The sequence below is a fragment of the Sus scrofa genome, chromosome 18, assembly GCF_054392235.1.
Source record: "Sus scrofa isolate SSC_HxYL_T2T_F1_AM1 chromosome 18, Sscrofa_HxYL_maternal_Yorkshire_Landrace_v2.0, whole genome shotgun sequence".
Lineage (NCBI taxonomy): Eukaryota > Metazoa > Chordata > Mammalia > Artiodactyla > Suidae > Sus > Sus scrofa.
The window spans coordinates 9,634,496-9,653,873 of NC_139400.1; the positions used below are offsets into that span (position 1 = coordinate 9,634,496).

A 19,378-nucleotide genomic window follows, 5' to 3' on the forward strand; every position below is an offset into this window, starting at 1 on the left:
GTATTGGGAACTTTGCCTGGTGGCTGTGCCCCCTTTTCCTCTCCGTGGCCTTGGGTGGGCAGTCCCAGCAGCGGGCCCCACTCTCTTGCAGACCTACCTGACTGTGTGTAAGGACGTCGTGATGGTCGGCCTTGGCGACTGCAAGTTTCAGATACAGCTTTTACAGCGGAGTCTTGGAATCATGCAAACAGGTACTTCACTAAAGGACTAGTTTAGAGCAACTAACAATCGGAACCAGTCCCTCTCTCCCTCCCTCACTTTGCTGGTCAGGGCTCTCGCTTTTAAGTGGCAGACGTGTAACACAAACTAGCTTACAGCAACAAGGAGACTCACAGGCTGAGGCAGCCAGGGGGTTCAGAGGTGTTTCTGGCCTCGGACGTGACTGCGTCCAGCGAGGTCCTTGGGATTCTCCCCGTGCTGCTTGTGTGATTGGGACTGACTTGGCCACGTGGTCGCCAGGGAGCCCAGCCTATGTGCTGCTCCTCTCTGCGCCCGTGGGCACAGCTCTGAGAAAAGTTCTTATCTGACTTGGTGAGTCAGGTGTTGTTTAATGCCCCCCCTCGCCCCAGGACCACTGGCAAGTAGCTGTCACCCCGAGGATGGTAGCTGGTACCACGGTGCCCACATTCAACCATGGCTGAGGTCCCGAGTTCAGCGTGTTCGGTGAGGGAGGAGGCCATCTGCGCTGGGGGCTCATCGGGAGCTTCCCAACCAGGCGGCCCCAGGCCAGATTCTCACAGCCCCTCATGGCAGAGAGGAGTGTGGCTGGGTCCACTCTGGTCACGGTCTGGCTGAGCAGGTGGTCCTGGGCTGGGATCCCCGCTCTGCTGCCTTCCAGGGGCAGCCGTCATCGTCCTTGCTATACATCCTGACTACAGTTGCTTCTTCCTGAGCTCCACAGAAGCTTGGAAATACATAATTTAAATTTCTTTAAGACCACGGGAGTTCCCACTGTGGCTCAGCAGTAACCAACCCAGCTAGTATCCGTGAGGATGTGGGTTTGACCCCTGGCCTCCAACAGTGAGTTTAAGGATCCTATGTTGTCGTCAGCTGGGGTGTAGGTCACAGCCACAGCTCAGATCTGGCATTGCTGGAGCTGTGATGTAGGCCAGCAGCTGTAGCTCCGATTCCACCGCTAGCCTGGGAACTTCCATATGCCACGGGTGCGCATAAATTTTTTTTAAGACCACATATTTGCTAGAAGAGATGGAACGTGATGTTATCATATCGCGAATTCAACGTGAAGTTGGCAGGTAGTCCTCCAGGGTTTTAGGCTGTAGCCTTGAGTATCGTGCAGACCCCAGGTGAGTCCTGTGCAAACCCCACAGCGTCCTTCTCTCCCTGGTTCTGCCCCCAGGGCTTGCTCTGGGCCTCCACAGAGCTGGGCCGGCGGCCACCTGCTCTGCTGTCTCCAGGGTGCATTTCCTTGAGTTCCGTAATTACAGGCAAGACTCTACATTTTTTGTTTAAAATATCCACAGGTAAAGACTAAATACTCAATAGAGCAAATATTGTTTGGTTTAAAATCTAACTTTTTTCTTTGTTTAATCCTTTATAACTCACTTTCTATTATGAAAACAATGTTTTAAACTTAAGGTGAATGATTGAAACATTAAAAATGACTTACATTTTTTTAAACTCAATTTAGCATTTAGGAATTATTTTCCCCTAAGAACTGAATCTATTTTTAGTATTTATAAAGTTCCCCAGGGAGGAGCTGGTTAGAATTTTCCGTCTCCAGAGTAGCCAGTTTCATCCCATAGCGGTGTCTCTTCCCGCCAAGGACGTGGCCTAAGCTGCTGACCTTACCTCCCACCAGTCACTCACCTCTGAAGCGACCTTTGTGTTTATACAGTTTAGCCATCAGGATTTCCCAGGGGAGGGTCAATTCTGTGCTCACTCTCTGTAGTCCTGTCACAAATAAGTTTAGCAGGTAAACCCAGAGTCTCTTCGCTGGACTTGCTCTTCCTGACAGAGCCCTAATAAAACACTGCAATTAAAAACTCAAGCACAAGCGTTCCTGTCGTGGAGCAGTTGTTAACAAATCTGACTTGGAACCATGAGGTTGTGGGTTCGATCCCTGGCCTTGCTCAGTGGGTTAAGGATCTGGTGTTGCCATGAGCTGTTGCATAGGTTGCAGACGCAGCTTGGATCCTGCGTTGCTGTGGCTCTGGTGTAGGCCGGTGGCTACAGCTCTCACTGGACCCCTTGCCTGGGAACCTCCATATGCCGCAGGTACGGCTCTAGAAAAGACAAACAAAACACACACACACACACACACACACACACACACACACACACACACAAAACCTCAAGCACAGGAGTTACCATCGTGGCGCAGTGGTTAACGAATCCGACTAGGAACCATGAGGTGGCAGGTTCGATCCCTGGCCTCGCTCAGTGGGTTCACAATCCGGCGTTGCCGTGAGCTGTGGTGTAGGTCACAGATGCGGCTCAGATCCTGCGTTGCTGTGGCTCTGGTGTAGGCCGGCGGCTACAGCTCCGACTGGACCCCTAGCCTGGGAACCTCCATATGCCACGGGAGTGGCCCTAGAAAAGGCAAAAAGACAAAAAAACAAAAACAAGCACATTTATATTACTAACATTTGAGCGTGGTTTTCTCCATGCTGAGTGTGTATTCTGGAGGAGAGGTCCTTGAATACAGCTAGGTTCCCACGTAGAACCCAGATGGAAACGTCTCACTTCACAAAAATGCAGGTGTTTCTGCTGTAACGCAGTATGTGTGTTTTGAAAAACATCAGCATTCTGCACAATCAGGTGCTGGAAGTAACGGGGCGTGTGGGGAAGGACGGCTCGGGGCCAGCTGTTGGATGGTGTCGTGTGACGGGCTGCGAGTTGATACTGCGCCCGGCAGTCATCACACGACTGGGCGGGGGGCTGAGTTCCCGACACGGAGCGTGACCGCGAGGGAGGGACTGTGTCCTAAACGAGGAGGTAGAGGGCGATGGACGGAGACCACGGCCTCCTGTGCAGAGCCGGCCAGAGGGGCCCCGGGCAGCACAGCGCCTCTGAGACCGAGGGGGCCTGTCCTCGTGGCTCTGGCTGCTGCCCAGGCCCGGGTGCGTCTGCTCCTGTAGACACCTGCCCTGAGAGCCGACCAGCAGGGCTGGGCCCGCAACCCACCACGGCCCAGCCGCCTCTGCGCTCCGATCCTCCAGAGAGCCGGGCACTTCCAAAGGGAGGAGGGCGCTCTGTTTCCTGAAGCGTCTTTTTCTTTTCTTTCTTTTATTTTTTTAGGGCCCCACCTGTGGCATATGGAGGTTCCCAGGCTAGGGGTCGAATCAGAGCTACAGCTGCCGGCCTGCCACCAGCCACAACAACGCCAATCCGTACTGCGTCTGCAACTTACACCACAGCTCACGGCTACACCCGATCCTTAACCCACTGAGCGAGGCCAGGGATCAAACCTCATGGTTCCTAGTCGGATTCGTTTCCACTGCGCCATGACGGGAACTCCCGTTTTCTAAAGCATCTTGAGAAGTTTCTCCTATTTCGCTTCACCACTGACTGTATGGATTTGGTTATAGGGCACATGTGCTTGAATGTAACGAAAGAACTTTCCGTTAAAACTTGGACCGTTTCGGACTTTTGTCAACCACTAGAGATTCGAGTGCCAGGCTGTCGTGCTGCCCAGGACCTTGTCCGCAGGCCCTGGCCTCCGAGCTGTTCCCTCCCTCAGCTCCGCTGAGACTCTGGCAGCGGCCTGGAGGCTGTGTGTCCCTGTGCCTTCCTTGAGGTGACGAGATTCACTTCCTGCGGTTGAGACTCTCTAAACTCCGCGTGGGCTCTGGTGGCACCTACGCCTTACAAGGGTAACTCGGCTGGAGTGTGGCCCTTTCTTGTACTTACTTGAGCAGATAAATTTGGACTTTGAGTTAGTTTCTTATCTACGTCTCAAACAGAGCTTAGCAATCTCTTTTATAAACCGAGGTGCCTTATGGAAGCGCCGTGTGTGTGAGGCCATATGATTCCCACATACGGTAGAAGGGGTCGCCCTGCTTTGTTATCTAGATGCTAATCCTTTAATGAGAACGTTATTGCTGTGCTTTTCCCTATGACACATTTTTTTATTTTATTTTATTATTTATTTTTATTTATTTATTTTTTTTGGCTTTCTGCCTTTTCTAGGGCTGCTCCTGCGGCATATGGAGGTTCCCAGGCTAGGGGTCCAGTCAGAGCTATAGCTGCCGGCCTACACCAGAGCCACAGCAACACAGGATCCAAGCTGTGTCTGCAACCTACACCACAGCTCACGGCAATGCCGGATCCCTAACCCACTGAGCAAGGCCAGGGATCGAACCCGCAATCTCATGGTTTCTAGTTGGCTGCGTTAACCACTGCGCCACGACGGGAACACCCCTATGACACGTTTTTAAAACTATGTATGTGTAGCTTATATATTAGATATGTTTAAGTGTAAATAAGAAAGAATCATGGTTCCTGCACAGTCCGATGGGGAGGCCACCACACGTCCAGGCCTCAGGGCTTCTCGGTGTTGGACAGCGTGTGGGTCCAGAGTGGGGTCAAGACACGTGGGGACGCCCCGAGCTCGCTGGAAGGTGAGGCTGCTGCTCTGCAGCGCACAGACGTGCCTGATCGAAGCAAAAATGAAGAGGAAGTCCCCGGGTGAATTGTAGGACTGAGTTAACACACTGAAAACGTTTTACTAAATGAACGCCACTCAGGACAGGAGACCACGTCGCCCGTGAGCCACGCAGTGCTAGAGATTTGGGCTTGGAGAGTCTCGGGTCATATTTTGAAAGCTCTCGGGCCACCCTTCGCAGACCTGTCATCGATGTTACTGTCACCTCAGAAAATAAGACCCAGCCTCCACCCGGGGTTCAAGATACGGTGTTGTCCCTGCGTGCGGTGGTTCTTAGTGTCCGAGCCCAATGCTCTGTTGCTGTTGTTGGAGGTATTGGCTTTGCAGTTAAAGGGACCAGGCCATGTGCCTCTCTGTCTGTCACAGTTCATATTTAAGTCGATCAGCCTGGTATTGGCTTACCAGGGACACTCTTCCTTTACCATCATAGACATGGGTTGAGTGAAAAATGTGTAGTAATTCAGCTAAATCGTGTGACTAAATAATTGACTTTTCCAATTCTCTTTCCAGTGAACGGGTTCTTTTATGTTTCGCTGCTTCTCAGCATTCTGAAAGAAGTAACTAGAAGTGCCCTGATGCAGAAAACAGATTCAGGGGAAGACGTTGCAACCCTGTTTGATATGGTCCAGAAAGTATTTCAGCAGATGTTGGAATGTATGGCTCGGAGCTTCAGGAAGCAACCAGAAGAAGGCTTGCGGGTACTGGCGCCTCCCCAGGGGTGGTCAGAACTGGATCACCTGATGGCCAGGGTTCCCCGGGCCAGGCCTGCTCACATGCTGCCCTGTTGGCCCGGCTGTCCTGTGGGCATTGAGGAGGTGGCCAGTGGATGCCACCCTGAGCTGGTGCTGCCAGCCTTCTTCAGAGGGTGGCGCACTCAGGCAGTTGTCTCTGCTCTGGGGGCGGGAGGCCCCGGGGTCGGGGTGGGGACAGGGCCTGCCTCTGACCGGCAGTCTTGGAGCAGCGTTCCTGGGCCCAGGTCAGCAGGCCCGCAGCGAGAGGCCTCTGGAGTGCTCAGCTGAATCAGTCAAGATTTAAAAATGCTTAAATGGGGAGTTCCCATCGTGGCTCAGTGGAAACAACTCTGACTAGTATCCAGGAGGACACAGGTTCGATCCCTGGTCTCAGTCAGTGGGTTCAGGATCCGGCGTTGCCATGAGCTGTGGTGTAGGTCGCAGACGCGGCTCGAATCAGTGTGGCTGTGGCTGTGGCGGAGGCTGGGGGCTACAGCTCTGATTCAGCCCCTAGCCGGGGAACCTCCTTGTGCCGCCACGGGTGTGGCCCCAAAAGACCAGAACCAAAGCTTAAGTCGGAAGAGGTTTATGAGCTGCTGAAAACTTGCAGTTGTGTTCTGTTTTTAGCTAGTAGAGGTAACTGAAAGTTATTGCCATGTTTTCTGTAGCCTAGTTCATAGTTGGGTTAATGTGAAATGTTCCTGTTTTTGGTGAGTTGGTTCAAGTGTCCCTCCCGTTTAGGTCCTGGTCACATCTTTTCTGTTCTCGCCATTGGCCGTGCAGCTTCGTTCAGAACACACGGACCATCGCTATGTCTTCGCTTAATTACACGGATGTCTCTTCCTCTTTCTTTTGTTTCAAAAACTTGAGTGATGTTGTTGATACTCCTGCCCTTGGGGTTTTTCTTCGCTTTGCGGAAAGAATGGGATAAAGTTCATCCCGTCCCTCCCCCGACCCCGGGTGGCGGGGCTGCCATCCCGGGGTCTCCCCATGTGTTCAGCAGCAGCAGAAAGGAGGGTGGGGACCCTGGGGACGGCCCGAGAGATGAGGCTGCGGGGGAGGCCGCAGGAGGCCTCGTCCTTGGAAGTCGTTTCTCCGAAGCACTAAACTTGACCCCTGTGTTTTTTTAGCTCCTTTACTCCGTTCAGACGCCTCTTCAGGAATTTATCACCACCGTGCAGTCGTGGCACCCGGGCACGCCCGTCCACCGGGGCGTGCTCTCCACTCTGATCGCCGCGTCTGTGGTCGAGATCAGTCACTGGCTCCAGAAGGTGAAGCGTGTTGGTCCTGAAACCAGGCTGTTTTCTGCTGGCAGCACATCTTCATGGGTTTCCAAGTGTTTTTTCAAGTTTAGTGGGAGGTTTCCTTTGCCCACAGCCGCCCTCAACAGTTTCATGGCTGGTTTCTGTTTTAGAGTCACGTGACTGTGGGGCACTGTGTGAAGGCCGTTGTCACTCTTAATTAAAACCAGGCTGGGAGTTCCCGTTGTGGCTCAGTGGTTAACGAACCCCACTCGCATCCATGAGGACGCGGGTTCAATCCCTGGCCTCGCTCAGTGGGTTGAGGATCCGGCGTTGCTGTGGCTGTGGTGTAGGCTGGCGGCCACAGCTCCAATTCGACCCCTAGCCTAGGAACCTCCATATGCTGCTAGTGCGGCCCTAAAAGACAAAAAGACAAAAAAATAAAATAAATAAAATGACAAATGTAAAAAAAAGTCGACAACATTCTAAGACACTAATAAAATGTGAGGCCATCCCGAAAGCTTGAAGGGAGTGGCTTTGGTTTAGGAATGTGAGGACTGGACCGATTCCTAGAATAGCTGGAAGTTCTTCAGCCCAGTGAGCTGCACGGCCGTCAGGGACCTGGGGGCCGAATCTGACCCGTCATCTGGTTTTGTGACTGAGGTTACATTGGAACAGGGTGGTGCCTGTTTATTTGCATTTTCCCTATGGCTCCTCTGGTGCTGTAACAGCCCACTTGAGGAGCTGTGGCAGAGACTGTTTTGCCCACAAAGCTGAAAATATTTAGGACTTAATTTAAATATTTACTATTTCACTGCTTTATAGAAAAAGTTTGAGTTAGGAAAACCTGATCAGGAGTTCCCTTTGAGGCTCAGTGGTTAACGAGTCCGACTAGGAACCATGACGTGGCAGGTTTGATCCCTGGCCTCGCTCAGTGGGTTAGGGATCCGGCGTTGCCGTGAGCTGTGGTGTTGGTTGCAGATGTGGCTCGGATCCCACGTTGCTGTGGCTGTGGTGTAGGCCGTCGGCTGCAGCTCCAGTTCAACCCCTGGCCTGGGAACCCCCATATGCTGCAGGAGCGGCCCTAGAAAAGGCAAAAAGACAAAAAAAGAAAGAAAGAAAACCTGATCTGGATTAACAAGATTAATGCGTTAAATTTGCTTAGCATAGAAACACATTGTTTACGGAAGAAGGTAGTTGAACTGAAGGTTGAATCAAGACAGAAAGCTTGAAGGTCATGTCTGGCTTTGTTCTTCTGTCCATCCCCTTGAGATGCCCCTTGTCTAGAGTGATAGGTTAATCGCAGTCATGGAAGGCGTTGCAACAGATGATAAAAGTCCTTATTCTGAGTGTCTGGAAGGCCTTTCTCAGGTTTGGACGAAGACCCAGAGTCGTGTGACATAGGCCACTGGTCCGTCCCCGTCACAGTGCGTGTTACCGACCTGACCTTTTCTTGCAGGTTTCCGACACTGAAGAGGTTGCTCCCCCAGAGTGTCTTTCAGACCTCCCGCCATTCTCTCGGTGTTTAATAGGAATCGTGATGAAACCTCCCAACGTAGTCAGGTAACCGCTTTCTCTTTGCTGTCTCCTTACTCTTGTCATGGCTGCAACTCTCAGTATTTGACTGTCAGAATTCCGAAACAGTACATTTTTCCTGGGAGAAAACATCCTGTACGATTCTCTTTCATTTGACGAGAGATTAAAGATATTAGCCTTATATTGATACAAAGAGAAATTCTAGGGAGTTCCCATTGTGCACAGCGGAAATGAACCCAGCTAGTATCCATGAGGATTCGGGTTTGATCCCTGGCCTCGCTCAGTTGGTCGGGGATCTGGTATTGCCGGGAGCTGTGGTGTAGGCTGGCAGCTACAGCTCTGATTCAACACCTGGCCTGGAAACTTCCACATACTGAGGGTGTGGCCCTAAAAAACAAAACAAAACCAAAAAAAAACCCAGAGAAATTCTAACTTCCTGCGCAGTAGATTCATCCAAATAGTCTGTGGTTATGCTTACCATAAATAACGTTCACTTAAAGGGAAACATTTCAAATGCTCATGTGGGAGTTCCCGTCGTCGGTGGCGCAGCAGAAATGAATCTGACTAGGAACCATGAGGATGCGGGTTTGATCCCTGGCCTCGCTCAGTGGGTGAAGGATTTGGCGTTGCCGTGAGCTGTGGTGTAGGTCACAGACACAGCTCGGATCCTATGTGGCTGTAGCGTAGGCCAGCAGCTCTAGCTCCAATTAGACCCCTAGCCTGGGAATCTCCTTATGCTGCGCGTGCAGCCCTAAAAAGGCAAAAAATAAAAAAATAATGAAATGTTCACGGGTACTCAGTTCCCAGTGTGGCTTAGCAGGTTAAGAACCCGACAGTGTCTCCATGAGGATGTGGGTAACCCTGGACACTCAGTGGGTTAAGGATCTGGTGTTACCACAAGCTGTGGTGTAGACCTGGCAGCTGCAGCTCTGATTTGACCCCTAGCCTGGGAACTTGCACATGCCACGGGTGCGGCCATTAAAAAAAAAAAGTTCTTGTACACTGAAATATTTCTTGCCATGGACGCTCTCAGAACACGACTTGGTTAAACACTGGTGAGGCTTTTATTCTGCATGCAGTTGATGGTTGTCCATGCCGGGTGTCACATGACTGAAATTCTAGGACTGAGGGGTTGCAGAGGTTTGCAGATGTCTGATATGTGGAGCTTTAATAGCAGATATGTTCCCTAAAAACGAAAAAAGCGTTGTGTTTAGCAGCCATAAATTACCTTTTAATAATATACTAAATCTCGTTTCAGTGCATCATGAGAACACAGCATAGCTTTTTTCAGTTTCCAGAATGTCATCATTCTCTTTCTAGCCACAGCGTCTCATACTCACAGGGAAGAGAATGGGTAGCATTCAGTCAACTTCCCGTGTTACCTGAAGACCAGAATTCATGGTGCTTGATGAATCCTGGCTACATTTGTCTTTCTGTAAATGTAGGGTATACTTTAGAGTAACTCCAGTTTCTTATTACTTTTCTGCAGGTCATTTTTAGATGAATTGAAGGCCTGTGTCACTTCTGAGGACATTGAAGGCATTGTATGTCTCACAGCTGTTACACACATTATCTTGGTTATCAATAAAGGTTGGTCAAGTTTTGTCTTGTATTGCCTGGGACGTTGCTGGGTGCATCTGATGCAGAACTGCTGCGGGACGTTTGGGACAAGTCCTTGGCCGGTCAGGCCCTCAGTGCTTTCCGCCTGGGTGCCTGCTGTCTAGCTAACCTGGACCAGCCTGAATAACAGCCAGCTCCCACTTATTCGTGCAGCTTCTGTCCACTTTCCCCACTGGACCCATTATGTGTCCCTCTCTGTGCCTCAGACCAAATTTCTATTGATTTGTCATTTATCGCCTTTGTTGTGTGTATTAGAAATCTGAATTCATTTTTTGTAATGATGGTGTGTTTTGGTATTAATATTTAGTGTATCTGCTGATTTGCTTAGCCTTAGTCATGCCTATTCTGACTATCCCAGCCAACTGAAATAATACTGAAAAAATAATCAGAGATACCTGTAAAGTGCTTACCTAAGTGTAAAATACAGTAATGTCCCTGCAGAGGGGCTACTGTTAAGTTTCTATTTTTTGGGGTCCGTTTTACTAATATTGAAATTGTTGCCCAAGTTATGCATAGAGTTCTCTTCTCAAAACAAGCTCTCCATATAAGCCTGAAGGCACAGTCTGGCTGCAGATTTGTGACAGGCCCACATCAGGAAGGACTTGCCTGACAGGGTGTCTCCTGGAGAGTCTGCAGGGTGAGGGCCATTCTCCACCTGGCACATGGGAACCGCCTCAGAGCTGGCAGGGTGCTTTTGTAATCACTCATTGCATCTTCTAACATTCCTCTGAAGAGAGTTATCACTGTTCCACTGTTCCACTGTTCGATAGATGGATTCACTCAAAGGGAGGGAAGGAGGCTCCATCTTATTGAAACTGTGCCTGCGTTGATAGACTACGTGCGCTTTTTGTGTGGTAGTGTTCAAACACTTTCCTGTCTTTAACACCATTTTCCCACAGGTAAACATAAGAGTTCCAAAGTGAAGGATGTGGCAGCTACTGTGCACAGAAAACTAAAGACATTCATGGAAATTACTTTGGAAGAAGATAGCTTGGAAAGGTAAAGCCCTAGCTGTACCCCAGGTGTGATGTTTAAAAACTATAGCTCTTCCATAGATGTATTTTAGATCATGTTTTCATTTTTGCTGATTACAGCCAGGTAGGTAGAAGACTGGGATTGAAAGGATAGAAGTGTTTCTTATTGGCAAGATCCCTTGAGCATTTGTGTAATTCACTTCTTCGGTCTGTCTTTAAAAACAAAAACGAACTCATTTGCAAAATCCTGCTTTAGAAAAGTAAAGGCATATAAACTCATTTTACATGGTTTTAAATGTAAACATTATTTTTTTGATAATTTGCAATATTTTTGAAACCACGGGCATTCCTGAGATATAATTAAGTTTGCACGTATCTGCATTAGGAATTGGAATGGTCCCCATAAGACTGAAGAAATAAACATTGTTTCTTACTTTCTGGGTTGTCCTGTTGCTGCCAGAGGGACTGCTGCCTAAGAATGTGTTCACTGGCCTCTTTGTTCCAGCTGAGTGTTTTTGCTGCTGTATACTCTTTTTACATGCTATATAATTTCCTGTAGACTCTTCTGAATTGTGTTTGACTCTCAAACCAGCCACAGAAACAATGTTATTCTTGCTGTTGTTTTCTGAACACCATAGGGTTAAATGTTACAGAGCCCTGGTTTATATAAAACTAACCAGATAATTAGTTTTATATATGCCTGGGAAATAAGTCACTTTCCATAGCTACCTTCTCCTTTGGAGAAAGGCTTTAAAAATCCAAAATTGCTGACTTATGAATAAAGACAGTTTTGTGTCTTCCTTCCAATCTGTATGCTTTCTTTCCTTTTCTTGTCTTATTGCATTAGCTAGCATTTCCAGTACAGTATCAAATGGGAATCGTGAAGGAACATACTTGTCTTGTATGCGATCTTTGTGGGAAAGCCTCTCATGTCTCACCATTAAAAATATAGTGTTAGCTGTAGATACTTTATCAAGTTGAGGAAGTTCCATTCTATTCCTAATTAACAGATAGTTCTTATAGTAGGAGTTGAATCTTATCAGATGCTTTTTCTGCATCTGTCAGTAGGATCATATGATTTTTCTTCTTTAGCCTGATGATGTGATGGATTACGTTAGTTAATTTTCAGATGTCGGACCAGCCTTGCATATCTGGATGAATCCCACTTGGTTATGGTGTATAATTTTTTTTTTTTTTTTTTTGGCTTTTGTCTTTTTGTCTGTTGTTGTTGATGTTGTTGTTGCTGTTGTTGCTATATCTTGGGCCGCTCCCGCGGCATATGGAGGTTCCCAGGCTAGGGGTCTAATCGGAGCTGTAGCCACCGGCCTACGCCAGAGCTACAGCAACGCGGGATCCGAGCCGCGTCTGCAACCTACACCACAGCTCACGGCAACGCCGGATCGTTAACCCACTGAGCAAGGGCAGGGACCGAACCCGCGACCTCATGGTTCCTAGTCGGATTCGTTAACCACTGCGCCACGACGGGAACTCCTGGTTATGGTGTATAATTTTTTATACACTGTTGGGTTTGATTTGCTAATATTTTGTTGAGTACTTTTGCCTCTATATTCTCGAGATTGTTCCATGGTTTTCTTAATAATATTTTTGTCTGGCTTTGCTATTAGGGAAATGCTGGCCTTATAGAGTGAGTTAGGAAATAGTCCTTCTGCTTCTGTCTTCTAAAAGAGACTAAAGAATTGGTATAGCTTCTTCCTCAAATATTTGGTATGATTCACCAGTGAATCATTTAGGTTTCATGCCTTCTACTTGGGAAAGTTATTAATTATTAGTTCAATTTCTTTAATAGAAGCCTATTCAGACTGTCTTTTTTTTTTCTTCTTCTTCTTTTTTGTCTTTTCTAGGGCCACACCCATGGCATATGGAGGTTCCCAGGCTAGGGGTCTAATCGGAGCTACATCTGCCAGCCTACACCACAGCCACAGCAACACCAGATCTGAGCTATGTCTGCGACCTACAGCACAGCTCATGGCAATGTCGGATCCTTAACCCACTGAGCAAGGCCAGGGATCAAACCTGCAACCTCGTGATTCCTAGTCAGATTCATTAACCACTGAGCCCCGAGACGGGAACTCCCAGACTCTGTTTCTTCTTGAGTCAGTTGGCAGGTTGTGCCTTTCAAGGATTTGGTCCACTTCATTAGGTTGTCAACTTTGTGGGCATAGTATTCCTTGATTGTCTTTTTAATGTCTGTGGGATCTGTACTGATGTCCCCCTTTTCATTTTTGATTGTAATTTGTGTCCTCTTTCTTTTTTTTTTTTTTATTCAGCCAGGATAGAGGCATTATTGGCTTTACTGATCTCTTCAAAGAAGCAGCTTTTGGTTTCTTGTTTTCAATCTATTTTTAAAATTTCTGCTCTAATTTTTATTATTTCTTTTCTTTTGCCTACTTTGGATTTAATGTGGTTTTGTTTGTTTATTTTGGTTTCCTAAGGTGGAATCTTAGATTACTGATTTTAGACGTTTCTTTTTTTCTGATATATTGATTCACTGCCATAAGTTAACTTTCAATCATTGCTTTTGCTGAATCACATAAATTTTGATGTTTTCCTTTTCATTGAGTTAAAAATATTTCAGCCTTTCTCTTGAGATTTCTTCTTTGACCCATGTATTATTTAGAAGTGTGTTATTTAATCTCCATACACTTTAGGACTTTCCAGTTACTTTTTTGTTACTGATCTCTAGTTTAATTCCATATAGTCGGAGAGCAGACATTATATGGATTTCTTGTCTTTTAAATCTGTTAATCTGTTTTATGGCCTAGTGTGTGATCGGTCTTGGCTGATGTTCCGTGTAAGTTTGAGAAATGTGTCTTGTGCTGTTGTTGGGTGAAGTGGGCTATAGGTGTTGATTGCATCCTGTTGACTGATTGAGTTCAGCTATGTCCTTACTGTTGCTGCTTGCTGCATCTACTTTTTATTGCTGTTTTTGGCCGTGCCTGTGGTGTGTGGAAGCTCCCTGGCCAGGGATTGAACCCACACCACAGCAGTGACCTGAGTGGCTGCAGTGATAATGCCAGATTCTTTATCTGCTGGGCCACAAGAGAGTTCCTGGAGGGGTTTTGCTTCATGTATTTTGCAATCCTTATGTTAGGAGCATTTGAAGTTAGAACTGCTATATCTTCTTGATGAATTGGCCTTTTTATTCTTATGAAGGGTCCCTCTTTTTCTCTAGTAATACTTTTCTCTGTAAAATCCATTTTGTCAGGTATTAAGACAGCCCCTCAGCCTCCTTTGGTGAGCCTTTCCGCAGTGTTTGTGGTGTTTCAGTCTGGAGGCTGAAACCCCACAGTGACCAGCGTCGTGTAAGCTCACAGTCAGGTGTTCTTACCAGAGCATTGCTCTGACGGATTGTGGACTAGTGAGGGTTGCAGCAAACTCTGAGGCATGGACGATAGAGATGGGACAGTGCTACCCCTGGGGGGATGCACATCCCAGGGCTGAGCCTGGCTCCAGCATGGGGCCCTGAGGCTTTCTCGAGGACCAGGACCACTGACACCTGGCTTCTGGGAGCCAGGAGGCCGTCTATAGGGCGGTGCTCAGGGAGTACTCGGCCAGGCTGAGGTCTCTGCTGAGTCCATGAGCTTCCAGCAGCTCAGATGGCTACTGGCTGGACAGCCATCCCGTGGGGCCCCCAGTGCCCCCCGTGCTGTCCAGGCCTTCAGGGAAGGCCGGGCCCTGCGGGAAGCCCCCGCCAGCACCCCTGCTCACCAGAGCTGAACGCTTTTTCTTGGCTCGCAACCAAAGACAGCCAGCCCCCGGTCCAGGGCCCAGCTGAGGCCCACAGAGGCACAGCACCAACAGTAATGTTTTATTTCTTCATTCTTTCTACAACTATGTGCCGTTTTCTCCACTAAGCTGACACACAGGTGGAAGCACCCTCAAACAGTAAATAGGTAGAGGCTCTGCAGTAGTGGCTTCTTACTTACATATGCAAGCCATACAAAAACCAGTGTCTGGAAGAAAAATGACCTAAAAAATTGATGAAACTTAAAAAAAAAATCAATCTAATGGAAGGTAGGCAATTAAAATTGAAGACTGCATTTTGAACTCTTATTGATTTAATGTTGATACAGAGACATTAAGGTGAGTCTCCGTCTTTAGGACTCTGGGAACCCTCTGAGTTAATGTTTTAGGCAGTGGGGCGTCCATTCCTTCAGACAGGAGCATTTTCTGGACAATACACCAGCTTTCTCTCCAGCAGGATTGGTACCTTGTGACTGGTCTGTTGGGTGCCGTCTCCTTGCACTTTAAGTGGCTCACGTGGCGTGGCGCCCTGTCAGCTCTGTACACTGACACTTTTCTCAGCACAAGCGGCAGGCCTTTGCCCAGGGCTTGTGCTCGTGTCACTCCCGTGCCTCGTACAGGATTTCCCATTCGAGGTTATTTCTGAAGGGCTGTGCTGTGTCGTGAGTGTCTCCTATGACGTGAACTGGACCCACGTCACAAGGACGTTTCTTGCCGGTAGTAACTGTGTCTCGGCGGTGGCTTTGGTGGGTCCCCAACACTGACCTCGAAGGAAAGGACTTTCCCCTGAGAAAGTGGCCTCGTCTTTGTCATCAAGTATTGATAAGTAAGGTCCCTTTACTTCACTCTGTGAAATTTCAGTAGTCATTTTTAAAAACTGAATTTGAGGCTGGATGCTTTTTATAGCTCACTTAGAAATATGCATCAAAACCCAGGAGGTCCCCCTGTGGTTCAGCAGGTTACGACCCGGTGTTGTCTCCGTGGCGGCCTGGGTTCCATTCCTGGCCCTGGCACAGTGGATGAAGCATCTGGTGTTGCTGCCGCTACAGCTCAGATTCTGTTTCTGGCCCAGGAAGTTCCATATCTGCAGGTGCAGCCAAAAAAAAAAAAACCCAAAAGCACCTGGGACCTTGGTCTGGATAATTAAAAACTACCTGTAAATAAAACCCCTCTTTAATAAAAAATATACATTGTTTATCTTACTGGTTGTTTTTCTCCCCCTTGGAGATCCACGGGCACAGACAGATGTGCCTGCACGTGTGTAGTGGTCAAGGGAGAGAGAAATAGGACAGCCATTCGTAAAGAGGCAGAGCCGGGCCCACCAGCCAGGCAGGCAGCTAATGATGGGAGTCTAAAGAAAAAAAAAATCGGTGAAGAAAAACAGTCAGCCCGGAAGAATGTCCTAGAACTAAAACCTGAATCAGATGTTGCTGGGGCACAGGGCCACAGCCTCCCGGTGGTCCGGAAGGTCACTGAGCACAGACACGCAGGGGAGCCCTGGAGGGCTGACCAGGAAGAGGCCCTGGGACGCAGCCGGTGAGAGAGATTTTCCTGGAGCTAAGGAAATAAGCTGTTTTATTTTATTTTATTTTGTCTTTTTAGGGCTGCTTCTGTGGCATATGGAGGTTCCCAGGCTAGGGGTTGAATCTGAGCTGCAGCTGCCCGCCTACACCACAGCCATAGCAATGCAGGATCCTTAACCCACTGAGCGAGGCCAGAGATCAAACCTGTGTCCTCATGGATAGTCGTCAGATTCATTTCTGCTGAGCCACAACGGGAACTCCCAAAATATGCTATTTTAAAGACTTTTTGTTGTTGTTTCTTTAAATTCTACATGGGTGATGAAAAAAATCTCACCTAAGTCTGAGTAAAATTCCTGAATTTTGAGATAAAGAGAAAAATCTTAAATCTTCTAGATCTGTATCAGCCCCTACGTGGCCCCTTGTGACGTGTGGAACAATTGAGTCTGAATCGAAGTGTGGCCCAGGTGTAAGGTCACGCGGGCTCTGACGCTGATGGGCAGACCCTGTGGGTGATGCGTTGCGCTGGGGGCAGCTGACTTCCCTCGGTGTTGGGTCAGGTAAAAACACCCTTGTCCGCACACGTCTGAACTGCACAGGTCCACTTAGGCACAGCTTCTTTTCAATAGTAAATACCTCAGGAACCCTGGATACGGAGGGACCACGTCCTGGGAGGGCCACCAAGTTATATGCAGATTTCGACTTTGCAGAGGGTTGGTGCCCCAAACCCCTGCATTCTTCAAGGGCCACCTGTATGGAGATGTATTTCACCTGATTCTTTCGATGTCTTTTAATGAAGCTACTAGAAAACGCAGTTTCGCTGTGCTTGTCTTAATGCTGGACAGGGCTACCCCAGACTGTGTGGTTGGTTAGTTACCACAGGGCAGGACCTGGGCAGAGCCAAGCACCCATAGCACCTCCAGGCCGAGGCATGACTCAAGCTGAGAAGTCCCTTGGGATAAGGATTGAGCTTTGTCTCGTCAGGCATGGGAGGTTGGCGGCCCGCCCCCCATCTGAGGGAGTCCTCGGGCGATGCAGGAGGACGGGGGCGATGGTGAGGGCAGCCAGGGAGGGCCCTCCACGTCGAGCCACCCCGTGGGGGTGTGAGGCTAGCGTCCTGGGAGGGCACATACCCAGGTGGCTTGGTGGGCAGGAGCGTGAGCACGAGCAAGTCTCACCTGGGCACAGGTGTGCAGGGGCGGGGAGGGCGAGCGAGGTGTGTGTGCAGGTCTCAGGCCACTGGGGGGTTGGGTGAGCATCACCACAGTAGTGCGCCTTGGGCGTCTAGGGTTCGTATCCCCGTGTTCTCGGGCGGGAGGGAGATGAGCCCGTGGTTGCGGGAAGGCGAGGCGCCCGGCCGCACCTGTGCGATGTCGCGTGTCTGCACGGGTCTGGATCCACGAGGCAGAGAGGCCTTTTGACTAAATAAGAGTCCCCCTGCGGGAGCACGGCCCGGGGAGCACGGTCCACCGCGGAGGGTGCTCTGTGTCCTCAGGCACAGTGGGGTCGGCTCTGCCCACCTGCCTTGTGTCACACAAGTTTTGGGCGATGGGCATTCTTCCGCATCTGCATGTGAGAAGCAGTGACTGTTTCAGTTTTCTCTTGATGTGGGTTGGAAACCATTTCTAGACTTCACTGCATGATTCAGTCCCTTGTCCCTCTGTTTCAGATTCCTCTACGAATCATCATCGAGAACTTTGGGAGCGCTTTTGAATTCGTGACCAAGCCAGCGTCTTTGGCCTTGTAAACAGAGAAAAGGGACTTGGCGAGTGAATGTGTATTTTCCTAGTGTTTTTAATGCTGATAGCCCATATAAATGGAAAAAGGGTGCCGTTCATGTCGGGGTGGGTATGAGTAGAAAACTCAAAGGTTCTTAATTGTTTGCCTCGTGCCTGTATAAATAATATATTTAACTTAAAGAACTCCAGGTATCAATGGTGCAGAAACCTGTGGTGCAAAGGAAAAAAAAGACACTTTTCTAGCAAACCTGGTTGTTTTAAAAATGACTTTTATATATAATATTGCTTGCAAGCTATGAGTAATAAAGCCGTGACAGTATCTACTTGTGTGCTTCATTTAAAAATAATAGTCCAAGTGTTCCCCCCAGGGATGAGGGCTGAGTTTTGGGGGGAGCCTGTGTCGGGGGGAGCGGCCGTGGGGAGAGGGGCCGTAGGTGAGACCTGCCAGCAGCCTCTTCTTCTGGTCCCTGCGTGTTGAGGTGGGCCCTGCAGCTGCGACTAGGATGGCAGAGAACCCAGCCATTCAAACTGGAGCTGAATCACTGTTACGTTTCTACCTTTTCTTCTGAGAGCTGCCTGGGCGGACGGACGGGCCCCGGCTTCCTGGCTGCAGCGTCCTGACTCCGCCTCACCCGCTCCGCTCGTCCATTCGTCCCCATGGCCCGGGTCGAGGCCAGTCAGCGTCCTTCATACGCACGCGGATTCTGGCCCCAGCCCTGAAGCAGGAGGGAGAGGAGTGCCAGCGACTCAGCGCCTCTGTCTCTCTAAGAAGGTACAGAAATGGACTCTCCCACAGTCGTGAGCGTTTAGGGTATGGTTTTACCCAGGGCTGTCTGACAACGGAGTGGGGGTTGCTTACTTTAGCTATTGTTTTTTAGGGCTGCATCCTCGGCATATGGAGGTTCCCAGGCTAGGGGTCCAGTCGGAGCTGTAGCTGACAGCCTATGTCACAGTCACAGTAACACAGGATCCGAGCCACATTTGCAACCTACACCACGGCTCATGGCAACACCGCATCCTTAGCCCACTGAGCAAGGCCAGGGATCAAACCTGCGTCTTCATGGATGCTGGTCAGATTCATTAACTGCTGAGCCACGACGGGAACTCCCTAGCTGGTTTTGAATGGAAGATTTTTCTAAACATCTTTGCTAACTAAGCCGTATTTTATATTAGTTGATTTGTTTCCCCTTTGTTTGGTTTAGTGTCAAGAATAGGCAAGCTTTGGAGTTCCCACTGTGGTGCAGTGGGTTAGGAACCCGACTGCAGTGGCTCGGGTTGCTGTGGAGGTGCAGGTTCGATCCCTGGCCTGGGAACATCCATATACCACAGGTATGGCCATAAAAGTTTTTTAAAAAGAAGCTTCATAAAATGAATTGAGCATTGTGTCTTTCTATATTCCTGGAAGAGTCACTGCAAGAGGAGAAATAGCTCCTTGAATTTGTAGCACTCAGCTGCAAAATTGAGCTTGATGTTGTTTTCCCTGTGGGAAGAGATTAATTAACTTTTTAATTTACATGTAAGTCTTGAATAGACAAGGTTTCTTTTATCTTGTTCAGACTTGGTGGATGAAATAATCCAATTTGGGAAAAAATATAATTCAATTTTTATGGGACCAAAGTCGTTCATAG

The 19,378-nt window shown here is 48.8% G+C and overlaps 1 protein-coding gene across 30 annotated transcripts in view; it reads left to right on the plus strand.

Moving 5' to 3' along the window:
- Positions 1-18,069, plus strand: part of NCAPG2 (non-SMC condensin II complex subunit G2) — a 60,565-nt gene extending 42,496 nt beyond the window's left edge. For 17 of the 30 annotated variants that reach the window (XR_014833397.1, XR_014833390.1, XR_014833392.1 and 14 more), the window contains 7 exons: positions 92-191; positions 5,135-5,322; positions 6,486-6,626; positions 8,056-8,159; positions 9,622-9,722; positions 10,652-10,751; positions 17,681-18,069. Coding sequence is in view for 14 of the 30 variants with exons in the window: in XM_085005022.1 (XP_084861148.1) it covers positions 92-191; positions 5,135-5,322; positions 6,486-6,626; positions 8,056-8,159; positions 9,622-9,722; positions 10,652-10,751; positions 17,681-17,732 (786 nt within the window). In the remaining 16 variants the exon portion in view is untranslated. Of the gene's footprint in view, positions 1-91; positions 192-5,134; positions 5,323-6,485; positions 6,627-8,055; positions 8,160-9,621; positions 9,723-10,651; positions 10,752-16,407; positions 16,572-17,680 lie in introns of all 30 variants that reach the window. The other 13 variants (XR_014833388.1, XR_014833385.1, XR_014833386.1 and 10 more) reach the window with 1 other exon arrangement.
- Positions 18,070-19,378: the final 1,309 nt, after the last annotated feature.